General features: G+C 46.7%; 1 protein-coding gene across 1 annotated transcript in view; it reads left to right on the top strand.

The window, feature by feature from the left end:
• Positions 1-12,486, top strand: part of LOC122554093 (serine/threonine-protein kinase TNNI3K) — a 79,314-nt gene that overhangs the window by 37,614 nt on the left and 29,214 nt on the right. Inside the window, exon 7 of the mRNA XM_043698548.1 lies at positions 4,577-4,715. Within this exon, the coding sequence (XP_043554483.1) occupies positions 4,577-4,715 (139 nt within the window). The remainder of the gene's footprint in view (positions 1-4,576; positions 4,716-12,486) is intronic.

Raw genomic sequence — 12,486 nt, 5'->3', positions numbered from 1 at the left:
GCCAGTCAAAGACAGAAGTGGGAAGTTGTGTGTGGACCCTGTGGAGATCGGGGAGGTGCTAAATGAACATTTCTGAAGTGTTTTCACTCAGGAAATGGAGAATATTGTAGAGGTGAAAACTGAGATACGGGCTATTAGACTTGAACGGATTGAGGTTCGTAAGCAGGAGGTGTTATCAATTCTCAAAGGTGTGAAAGTAGATACATCCCCTGGGATTTATCTGAGAATTCTCTGGGAAGCTAGGGAGGAAGTGTTAGAGCCTTTGGCCTTGATCTTTGAGTCGTCATTGTCTCCAGGTCTGGTACCAGAGGACTGGAGGATTGCAAATGTTGTGCCCTTGTTCAAGAAGGGCAGCAGAGATGACCCAGGTAATTATAGACCAGTGAGCCTTACATCGGTTGTAGGAAAAGTTTTGGAAAGGATTATAAGAGGTAGGACTTATAATCATCTCACAAGCAACAATTTAATTGGAGACAGTCAACATGGATTCATCAAGGGCAGGTGATGTCTCACAAACTTCATTGAGAAGGTGACCAAGCATGTAGATGAGGATAGGGCAGTTAACGTGGTGTACATGGACTTCAGCAATGTCGATGATAAGGTTCCACATGGTAGGCTGTTGGAGAAAATGCAGAGGCATGGGATTGAGGGTGATTTGGCAGTCTGGATTAGAAACTGGCTTTCTGAAAAAAGGCAGCGAGTGATGGTTGATGGGAAATATTCAGCCTGGAGGAGAAAGTGAGCCCTGAAGAAGGGCTTATGCCCGAAACATCGATTCTCCTGTTCCTTGGATGCTGCCTGACCTGCTGTGCTTTTCCAGCAACACATTTTCAGCAATATTCAGCCTGGAGTCCGGTTACTAGTGGTGTGCCCCAAGGATCTGTTTTAGGACCATTGCTGTTTGTTAATTTTATAAACGACTTAGACGCAGGCATAAGTGGATGGGTTAGTAGTTTTGCAGATGACACTAACATTGGTGGAGTAGTGGACAGTGTGAAAGAATGTTACAGGTTGCAGGGGGACTTGGATAAACTGCAGAATTGGGCTGAAAGGTGGCAAATGGAGTTCAATGCAGCTAAATGTGAGCTAATGCACTTTGGGAAGAATAACAGGAAGGCAGAGTACTGGGTCAATGGAAAGCTTCATGATAGTCTGGATGTGCAGAGGGATTTTGGAGTCCATGTACATAGATCCCTGAAAGTTGCCACCCAGGTGGGCAGCACTGTTCAGAAGGCACACGGTGTGTTAGGTTTCATTGGTGGATGGATTGATTTCCAGAGCCATGATGTCATGCTGTAACTATACAAAACGCAGGTGTGGCCACACTTGGAATATTGTGTACAGTTCTGGTCGCCCCGTTACAGGAAGGATGTGGAAGCATTGGAAACGATGCAGAGGAGATTTACCAGGATGTTGCCTGGTCTGGAGGGAAGGTCTTATGAGGAAAGGCTGAGGGATTTGGGGCTGTCTTTGTTGGAAAGAAGGCAGCTAAGAGGAGATTTGATAGAGACATACAAGATGATCAGAGGATGAGATAGGGTAGACAGTGAACGTCTTTTTCCTAGGATGATGACTTCAGCTTGTACGAGGGGGCATAACTACAAATTAAGGGGTGATAGATTTAAGACAGATGTCAGAGGCAGGTTCTTTACTCAGAGTGGTAAGGGCGTGGAATGCCCTACCTGCTAATGTAGTTAACTCAGCCACATTAGGGAGATATAAACAATCCTTAGATAAGCACATGGATGATGATTGGATAGTGTAGGGGGATGGGCTTAGATTAGTTCACAGGTCGGCGCAACATCGAGGGCCGAAGGGCCTGTTCTGCACTGTAGGGAATCCAATGCAATCTCATGTCATAGGTTGTATAGTTAGTAAGTTTGCAGATGACACCAAAATTGGAAGTGTAGTGGACAGCGAAGAGGGTTACCTCAGATTTCAACAGGATCTGGACCAGATTCTGGATTAGTGATGCTGGAAGAGCACAGCAGTTCAGGCAGCATCCAAGGAGCTTTGAAATCGACAATTTGGGCAAAAGCCCTTCATCAGGAATAAAGGCAGTGAGCCTGATCTGGATCACTTGGGCAAATGGTCTGAGAAGTGGCAGATGGAGCTTAATTTAGATAAATGCGAGGTGCTGCATTTTGGGAAAGCAAATCTTAGCAGGACTAATACACTTAATGGTAAGGTCCTCGGGAGTGTTGCTGAACAAAGAGACCTTGGAGTGCAGGTTCATAGCTCCTTGAAAGTGGAGACACAGGTACATAGGATAGTGAAGAAGGCATTTGGTATACTTTCCTTTATTGGTCAGAGTATTGAGTGCAGGAGTTGGGAGGTCACGTTGCAGCTGTACAGGACATTGGTTAGGCCACTGTTGGAATATTGCGTGCAATTCTGGTCTCCTTCCTATCAGAAAGATATTGCGAAACTTGAAAAGGTTCAGGAAAGATTTACAAGAATGTTGCCAGAGTTGGAGGATTTGAGCTATAGGGAGAGGCTGAACAGGCTGGGACTGTTTTCCCTGGAGCATCGGAGGCTGAGGGGTGGCCTTATCGAACTTTATAAAATTATGAGGGACATGGATAGGATAAATGGGATCGGGGAGTCCAGAACTAAAGTCATAGGTTTAGGGTGAGAGGGGAAAGATATAAAAGAGACCTATGGGGCAACTTTTTCACATAGAGGGTGGTACGGGTATGGAATGAGCTGCCAGAGGAAGTGGGAGAGGCTGGTAAATTACAACATTTAAGAGGCATTTGGATGGGTATATGAATAGGAAGGGTTTGGAGGGATATGAGCCGGGTGCTGGCATGTGGGACTAGATTGGGTTGGGATATCTGGTCGGCATGGACGGGTTGGACCGAAGGGTCTGTTTCCGTGCTGTATGTCTCTATGACTCTATGACTATCAAAGGGTCCAAGGCCAGTTTATATGTTGACCAGGAAGCAATTCCACGATTCTGCAAGGCTGGCCCAGGGCCATTTGCCTCACAGGGAAAAGTAGAGGCAGAAATCAGGAGGCTGGAGAGTGAAGGAATCAAACCAATCCAGTTTGTCAACTGGGCAGCACCTGATCATACTAACTGGGAGGCCTGATTGGTTGGTTCACCTTTGTAGGGACCTTAAACAAACAGGAAACTGCTTCTCACAGCTGGATAAATACCCAATCCCTCAAATGGGGGATTTATATACAAAACTGGTGGGGGGGGGGTTGGGAGAGGAGGTGTATGGGAGGTAGGAGGGGGCGCTGTCCTTCACAAAGCTGGGTGTCAGCCGTGCATCCCTGCAGTTGCTGTTGGATGAGGATTCCCAGGAGTACGCTACAATCTATACCCATTAAGGGTTTGCACCAATCTACGAGACTGCCATTTAGGGTATTGTCAGCCTGTGCTGTGATTCGGTGGATGGTGGAGAACATTTTACAAGGTCAACCCCAGGTCACCATTTACCTGGATGACATGCTGAAAAAGGGAAGAGCAGTGAGGAGCACTTACAGTATTTGGACATCGTCCTTAGACATTTCTCCCAGGTGTGCGTATACCTTAGAAGGGACAAAAGTGTGTTTCAGGCATCCCAACTGACCTATTTGGGCTAAAGAGTCAACACGCCGGGTTACATTCATTGGAAGATGAAGTGAGGGCGATCAAAGGTGCCCCGTTTCCCACAACTATCTCGGAACTTCCGTCATTTCTTGTGCTGGTGAATTACAGAAAGTTCAGATGGAACCTGGCCTCCATCCTAGCATCAACTCTTAAAAAAGGGTCAGCCTTGGAAATGGTCATGTCATGGTCATGAAGAAATTGCTATCATCTTGTAAAGTGTTGGCACAGGCTGATCCCAAGTGAGATCTGGTACTGACATGCCCAACCCGACCATATTTACAAAACTCACAATACTGTGTGTAATAGTCAGTGTGATTCTGTACTTGGACATTTGCTGGATTGAGTGAGATATTAATGCTAGCAAACAGTGTAGGATTGTCCATCCAGTTTGCATCTACTGTGAGCTATATATATTCCTGAAGAAGGGCTTATGCCCGAAACATCGATTCTCCTGTTCCCTGGATGCTGCCTGACCTGCTGCGCTTTTCCAGCAACACATTTCCAGCTATATTCATGTCAAGCCCTGCTCATTCCAGACAAAAGGAATATATCCACACACTGTGACTGTTTCACCTCAACAAAATAGGTGACAGCCATTCACTGCTTCATTTCACAGGATAGTGCTCAAAATGATTAGATTTAACCTGCTTGCATTAACTTTAAAGAGAGCCTATTTGTTAACTGTCAGTCAGCATGAATGAGGCACATTCTCTGTGGCAATGCCTTGACCATCCAGAGTCCATTTTCTAACCAACTACCAGCCCAGCAGCTTGTGCCATGCAGTAGAAATGCTGGCCTTCCCCATGAACTGATATTTTTGTGTGTTGCTGGTATTCTGGTGAGTGTGAGATGAAAAACTTCAACAAATGTGCCTTTTTTTTTTAGCAAAGCTTGTATTCTGACTGAGCAAATGACTATTTTCTCTCTAACATGCTGTAACAGCCTCTGTACTGGACATGATCTTGTTCCACTCAGGTGACCAGACTGTTGCTGAAGTTCGGGGCGGACGCCAGTGTGAGTGGGGAGGTCGGAGACAGACCACTGCATTTAGCTTGTGCAAAGGGATATCCCAATATCGTCAAACTGCTGCTGACTGAAGCCTGCAAAACTGATGGTGAGACAAGATTAACGGGTTTATTCAACCAAACCTTCACAGCTTTACCGAATGTGACCACCAAGATAGATAACATTGATGGGTACTAAATGTTTTCGAGGATATGGGGATAATGCAGGGAGGTGGAATCGAGGTACCAAGGAACCATAGTGGAGTAGACTTGAGGGAATGTATGGGTAATAGAATATAGAAAATAGCAGCAGGAGTAGGCCATTCGGTCCATTGAGCTTGTTTTACTGTTCAACATGATCTTGGCACATTCTCTATTTCAGAGCCATACTCCCGTTCTCTCCCTATTCTCCTTGCCACCTTTAGCTCTAAGAAATGTATTTCTTTTTTAAACATATTCAGTGACTTTGCCTCCACAGCCTTAGAATAGAATCCCTACAGTGTGGAAACAGGCCAATCTGTGGTCAAAGAAAATTTCCACAGGTTCACCAATCTCTGAATATAGCAACATGACCTTAATTCAGTCCAAAATGGTCTACAGCGTACCCTGACACTATCTTCTTTGCTCTGGACCTTAAACCCCCCCAATACAACCCCTCTCTATCCAGTTAGTACAGCGCTGACAGCATTCCATATGTTTCGATCAGATTTGCTCTCGTTCTTCCAGACTGTGGAGAGTAGGGGCCCAACCAAACCGATCTCTCCTCATAGGGCAGCTCTGTAATCAGACTGGTGTACCGTCACTGCACTCACGCTCTTGTAAGTATCCTTTAGAACATAAAACGTTACAGCTCAGTACAGGCCCTTCGGCCCTCGATGTTGCACCATCCTGTGAAGATAATCTGATGCGTATCTAACCGACATTATTCCATTATTATCCATATGTATGACCAATACTCATTTAAATGCCCTTAACATCAATGAGTCTACTACCGTTGCAGGCAGAGCGTTCCACACCCGTACTACTCTCCGAGTAAAGAAACTTCCTCTGACATCTGTCCTAAATCTATCATTCCTCAATTTAAAGCTGTGTCCCCTTGTGTTAGCCATCACCATCTGAGGGAAAAGGCTGTCACTGTCCACCCTATCCAACCCTCTGATTATCTTATAATAGTCTCTATTAAATCACCTTTCAACCTCCTTCTCTCCAATGAAAACAGCGTCAGTTCCCACAGTCTTTCCTCGTAAGACCTTCCCTCCATACCAGGCAACATCCTAGTGTATCTCCCCGGAACCCTTTCCAAAGCTTCCACATCCTTCCTATAACGTGGTGACCAGAACTGCACGTAATACGCCAGGTGTGGCCTTACCAGTGTCTTGTACAGCTGAAGCATGGCCTCGTGGCTCTGAAACTCAATCCCCATACCAGTAAACGCCAACATACCATATGCCTTCTGAACAACCCTATGAACCTGGGTGGCAACTTTCAGGGATTTATGCACCTGGACACGGAGATCTCTCTGTTCATCTACACTGCCAAGAATTTTACCATGAGCCCAGTACTCTGCATTCCTGTTACTTCTTCCGAAGTGAACTACCTCACACTTTTCCACATTAAACTCCATTTGCCACTTCTCAGCCCAGCTCTGCATCTTATCTATGTCCTTCTGTAATCCACAACATCCTTTGGCACTATCCACAACTCTGCCTACCTTAGTGTCATCTACAAATTTACTCACCCATCCTTTGCGCCCACCTCCAGATCATTTATATAAATGACAAACAGCAGTGGCCCCAAAACATATCCTTGTGGCACACCACTGGTAACTGAGCTCCAGGATGAACATTTCTCATCAACCACGACCCTCTGTCTTTTTTCAATTAGCCAATTTCTGATCCAAACCACTAAATCACCTTCAATCCCGAAACTCCTTATTTTCTGCAATAGCCTACCGTGTGGAACCTTATCAAACACCTTATTGAAGTCCATATACACCACATCAACCGCCTTAACTTCATCCACCTGTTTTGTCACCTTCTCGAAGAATTCAATAAGGTTAGTGAGGCACGACCTATCCTTCACAAAACCATGTTGACTATCTCTAATCAACTTACTCCTCTCTAGATGATTATAAATTCTATCTCTTATAACCTTTTCCAACATCTTACCCACAGCCAAAATAAGGCTCACTGGCCTATAATTACCAGGGTTGTCCTGACTCACCTTCTTAAACAAAGGAACCACATTTGCTATCCTCCAGTCTTCTGGCACTACTCCTGTCGACAATGATGACATAAAGATCAAAGCCAAAGGCTCTGCAGTCTCCTCCCTGGCTTCCCAGAGAATCCCAGGATAAATCCCATCTGGCCCTGGGCTCTTATCTATTTTCAGATCTTCCAAAATTGCTAAGACCTCCTCTTTGTCAACCTCAATCCCATCTAATCTCATAGTCTGTATCTCCGTATTCTCACTAACATTGCCTTTTTCCAATGTGAATACTGATGAAAAGAATTCATTAAGCACTTCCCCTATGTCCTCAGATTCCACACACAACTTTCCACTACTGTCTTCAATTGTCCCTAATCTTACTCTAGTCATTCTTTTATTCCTGATATACCTACAGAAGGCCTTAGGACTTTCCTTGATCCTATCCGCCAACAACTTCTCAAGTCCCCTCCTGGCTCTTCTTAGCCCTCTCTTTAGATCTTTTCTGGCTAACTTGTAACTCTCAAGCCCCCTAACTGAGTCTTCACACCTCATCCTCACATAAACCACCTTATTCCTCTTTCTGAGTTAGCGAGACCAAAGCTGCACACTACACACTCCAGAAACAAAACCAGAAATTGCTGGAAAAGCTCAACAGGTCTGCAGCATTTGTAGAGATGAATTTGACTTCACATTTTGGATCCAGTGACACATCTTCAGAATAATATACTCCAGTGTAGTCTCAGCAATACCATGTACAACTACAGTAAGACTCCTTGTTCTTATACTCAAACCCTCTTGCAATGATAGCCACTGTGTCATTTGCCTTCCTAATTGCTTCCTGCCTCATGGTTGCTCCAATTCTGATACCCTCCTGTTGAAGTGACTGATGAAGGTGGTGAGGGGATTGAGTGGGAAGTCTCGGGAATCTCTAAGGGTTGAGTCCAAAACAAGAAAGTGGGGTCTTCCAATCCGAGTGATGTCAGGAAGCAAATCCTCACACAAATTACACCTGGAGGGGCAACTCTCTCCCTAAAATAGTTACTGAAACTTGGCAGGAGTCAATTGACAATATCAACACTGATTTATTATTAGTCAAGGATAAAACACCAAGGTGAGTAAATAGGGATCAGGGCAGGTCAGCCTTCATCATATTGAACAGCTAGACAAGGCTAAGGGGCCGATTAGGCTCTTGCTGTCCCTGAACAGGTGAGCAGGAACACGGGCCTGGTGCTGAGCAGAAACACGGGTTTGGTGCTGAGCAGGATCACGGGCCTGGTTCTGAGCAGGAACACGGGCCTGGTTCTGAGCAGGAACACGGGCCTGGTTCCGAGCAGGAACACGGGCCTGGTTCTGAGCAGGAACACGGGCCTGGTTCTGAGCAGGAACACGGGCTTGGTGCTGAGCAGGAACACGGGCTTGGTTCTGAGCAGGAACACTGGTTTGGTGCTGAGCAGGAACACGGACCTGGTGCTGAGGTGGAACACGGGCTTGGTGCTGAGCAGGAACACAGGTTTGGCGCTGCGCAGAACACGGGCCTGGTGCGGAGCAGGAACACGGGCCTGGTGCTGAGCAGGAACACGGGTTTGCTGAGCAGGAACACGGGCTTGGTGCTGAGCAGGAACACGGGCCTGGTGCTGAGCAGGAACACGGGCCTGGCGCTGAGCAGGAACACGGGTTTGGCGCTGAGCAGGAACACGGGTTTGGCGCTGAGCAGGAACACGGGCTTGGTGCTGAGCAGGAACACGGGCCTAGTGCTGAGCAGGAACACGGGCTTGGCAATGAGCAGGAACACGGGCTTGGCGCTGAGCACGATCACGGGTTTGGTTCTGAGCAGGAACACGGGTTTGGTTCTGAGCAGGAACACGGGTTTGGTGCTGAGGTGGAACACGGGCCTGGTGCTGAGGTGGAACACGGGCTTGGTTCTGAGCAGGAACACGGGCTTGGTTCTGAGCAGGAACACGGGCTTGGTTCTGAGCAGGAACACGGGTTTGGTGCTGAGGTGGAACACGGGCCTGGTGCTGAGGTGGAACACGGGCTTGGTGCTGAGCAGGAACACGGGTTTGGTGCTGAGGTGGAACACGGGTTTGGCGCTGAGGAGGAACACGGGCCTGGTGCTGAGTAGGAACACGGGTTTGGTACTGAGCAGAAACACGGGCCTGGTGCTGAGCAGAAACACGGGCCTGGTTCTGAGCAGGAACACGGGTTTGGTACTGAGCAGAAACACGGGCCTGGTTCTGAGCAGGAACACGGGCCTGGTGCTGAGCAGGAACACGGGCTTAGTGCTGAGCAGGAACACGGGCCTAGTGCTGAGCAGGAACACGAGCTTGGCAATGAGCAGGAACACGGGCTTGGCGCTGAGCACGATCCCGGGTTTGGTTCTGAGCAGGAACACGGGTTTGCTGAGCAGGAACATGGGCTTGGTTCTGAGCAGGAACACGGGTTTGGTGCTGAGGTGGAACACGGGCCTGGTGCTGAGGTGGAACACGGGCTTGGTGTTGAGCAGCAACACGGGCTTGGTGCTGAGCAGGAACATGGGTTTGGCGCTGAGCAGAACACGGGCCTGGCGCTGAGCAGGAACACGGGTTTGGCGCTGAGCAGGAACACGGGTTTGGCGCTGAGCAGAAACACGGGTTTGGCGCTGAGCAGGAACACCGGGCCTGGCGCTGAGCAGGAACACGGGCCTGGCGCTGAGCAGGAACACGGGCCTGGCGCTGAGCAGGAACACGGGTTTGGCGCTGAGCAGGAACAGGGGCTTGGTGCTGCCCTTGGAGTACAGAACCCCTCCATTAAGTAAGAAATCAGAACCACAGTCAGGTCCAGCTACAGAGCACGTCCTGGGTCAGAACAGCAGTACCTTCAGGAGGGAAACCTGATCTCGATTTCAGGGTTAGCTTCTGACTTGTGCTTCCAGTCAGATCACTGGTTTTGTCTCTTTTTGCAATAGATGCTGTGATCATAGCCTGGCTGACCCTGGGCTCTGCTTGAGGATTAAAGTCTGGTTTGGGATCAGGTCCAGTATTGGGACTGATTAGCAGAGCAAATGAAGAGCTGGGTCAGAGGTTGATTCAAGGATCTGGCCCCTCCAGCTCTCAACTAAGTGGTCATTCTACGACAGGAGCTAAGGGTGTTGGCTGCAATTGCCAATAGACCTCTGATGTCCCGATAATGAAGGAGCACACAGAAATCCCTGCTTTCTCCAGCTGTGTTGCATTAATCTAAACCACGTTTCCTGAGAGCTAAGATCGCCATGTCTAACTCTTCCCACCTGCACTGAACTTAAAAGTTATTTCAAAACCTAATGCAAGTTCTACTGTCACCGAATAATCCGACGATTCAAAATGTGATGAAGATTATTTTCATTCCAACACTTTTTTTATAATATATTTTTATTAAGAAAAAATAGATTTTTCAATATTACAACAAATACAAAACAATGCAATTCAAAACAGTACAAAAATAGTACAAAACTAAACCCAAATAATAAAGAATATTCCCCAACCCTCCCTCCTATACGAATGTATAAACATATATAGAGAAGTATAAAATTTAAAAAAAATTAAACTAGCTATTTAACTAACTAAATAAATACCTAACAACATACAAATAAATAGTAATAACTCAGCCCAGCCAAACAAAACACTCATACATTCACAGTTCCTCCTCCCCGGATATTGGACTCATGAAACACAATTGTTACAGCTATATAAAAGCACTTGTTAGTGTGGCAGATAAATCTGTATTCAAAAAGGGTTGCCATGTCTTGTAAAAATTCTCAGTTTTGTGGTGTACCATATTTGTGAGAAAATCCAGGGGAATATGCTCCATAACAATCTTCCGCCAACCTGACAGGCCTGGGGGGTTTTCTGATATCCAACCTAGTAAGATATTCTTCCTTGCACAGAATGTAAGAATATTGAAAAGTTTTGCCTTATGCGAGTCTGCAGGAAATACAATGGGTAGGCCCATAAGAAGCGAAATAGGGTCCTTCTCCACCCCTACACCTAAATTCCTCTCCATTGCACCCACCACAGCGCTCCAATATGTTTGAAGCCTGTCACAAGACCAAAGACAACGGGTAAGAGTATCCATACAGACCTTGCACTTGGGACATGCTGAAGATACCCCTGGTTTAAATTTTGACAAATGGTCTGGGGCTAAGTGGACCCTGTGGAGAATCTTCAACTGTAAAGCATGGGTCCTATTGCAAATTGATATCTTCCTTGCATTCTCCCAAATATCCTCCCATGCCTCTGAAGAAACTTCAACACCCAGCTCTCCTTCCCACATCTTGCAGAGTCGATCAGACTCATCTGAGGTGGCATCCCCCAATTGGTGATATAGAGTACTGACAGAGAGTGTACTCTTAGCCCTTAGTACCCCTCTTTCTATATCACATTTGTAGGGATCAGTCAAAAATGTGGTCTTTTTTTGAATAAAATCCCTAACTTGAAAAAAACTAAAGAGGTCTCTATTAGGTAACTCGTACTTCCGTACTAACTGATTGAAGGACATCATTACATCTCCCTCAAATAAATCACCCATGCAAGATATGCCCCTAGCTGCCCAATGTTTAAATCCTGAATCTATCATACCCGGTTGAAAACCCGGCATAGCCACTAAAGGGTGTAAACAAAGATGTTTTGCCAATATTACCTTCCCTCTGCCGAATTGCCCTCCATGCTTTAACAGTATTGATGACTATTGGGTTATGGCAATATTCCCTAACTATCCTCACCTTGTCCAAAAACAGCAAACTGGTAAGGGGGCACCTTGCCTGGGAGGCTTCGATATCTAGCCATATTGAAAGAGGGTCATTCCAACATTCTTAACTAATGTTGTCTCGAGTTATATCTCTAATATTACTAACTAATGATTATCTCTAGCTCGATCACTGACGTAACTAATCAATGGTCATTTTTAGCATGCTCCTGCCCCACTGAACTCATTTCTACCTACCTCGAAATTGTCCTAATCCCCCTAGTCCAGGAACTCTCCACATACGTTAGAGACACCACCATGCCCTCCACCTCCTCCAAGACTTCCGTTTCCCTGGCCCCCAACGCCTCATCTTCACCATGGATATCCAATCCCTCTACACCTCCATCCGCCATGACCAGGGCCTCCAAGCCCTCCGTTTTTTCCTCTCCAGACGTTCCCAACAGTACCCTTCCACTGACACTCTCGTTCGTTTGGCCGAACTGGTCCTCACCCTTAACAATTTCTCCTTTGAATCCTCCCACTTCCTCCAGACCAAAGGGGTAGCCATGAGCACATGTATGGGCCCCAGCTATGCCTGTCTCTTTGTTGGCTACGTAGAACAGTCGATCTTCCGTCATTACACCGGCACCACTCCTCACTTCTTCCTCCGCTACATTGATGACTGCATTGGCGCCACCTTGCCCCCGCGAGGAGGTTGAGCAATTCATCAACTTCACCAACACATTCCACCCTGACCTTAAATTTACCTGGATCATCTCTGACACCTCCCTCCCCTTCCTGGACCTCTTCATCTCCATTAATGACGACCTACTTGACACTGACATTTTTTTACAAACCCACCAACTCCCACAGCTACCTGGATTACACCTCTTCCCACCCTACTTTTTGCAAAAATGCCATCCCGTATTCCCAATTCCTCCGCCTCCACCGTATCTGCTCCCAGAAAGACCAGTT

Source organism: Chiloscyllium plagiosum, chromosome 11 (assembly GCF_004010195.1).
Source record: "Chiloscyllium plagiosum isolate BGI_BamShark_2017 chromosome 11, ASM401019v2, whole genome shotgun sequence".
NCBI classification, from domain to species: Eukaryota; Metazoa; Chordata; class Chondrichthyes; order Orectolobiformes; family Hemiscylliidae; genus Chiloscyllium; species Chiloscyllium plagiosum.
The sequence above is the reverse complement of the archived record's forward strand: the minus strand, read 5'-3'. Positions and strand labels throughout refer to the sequence as shown.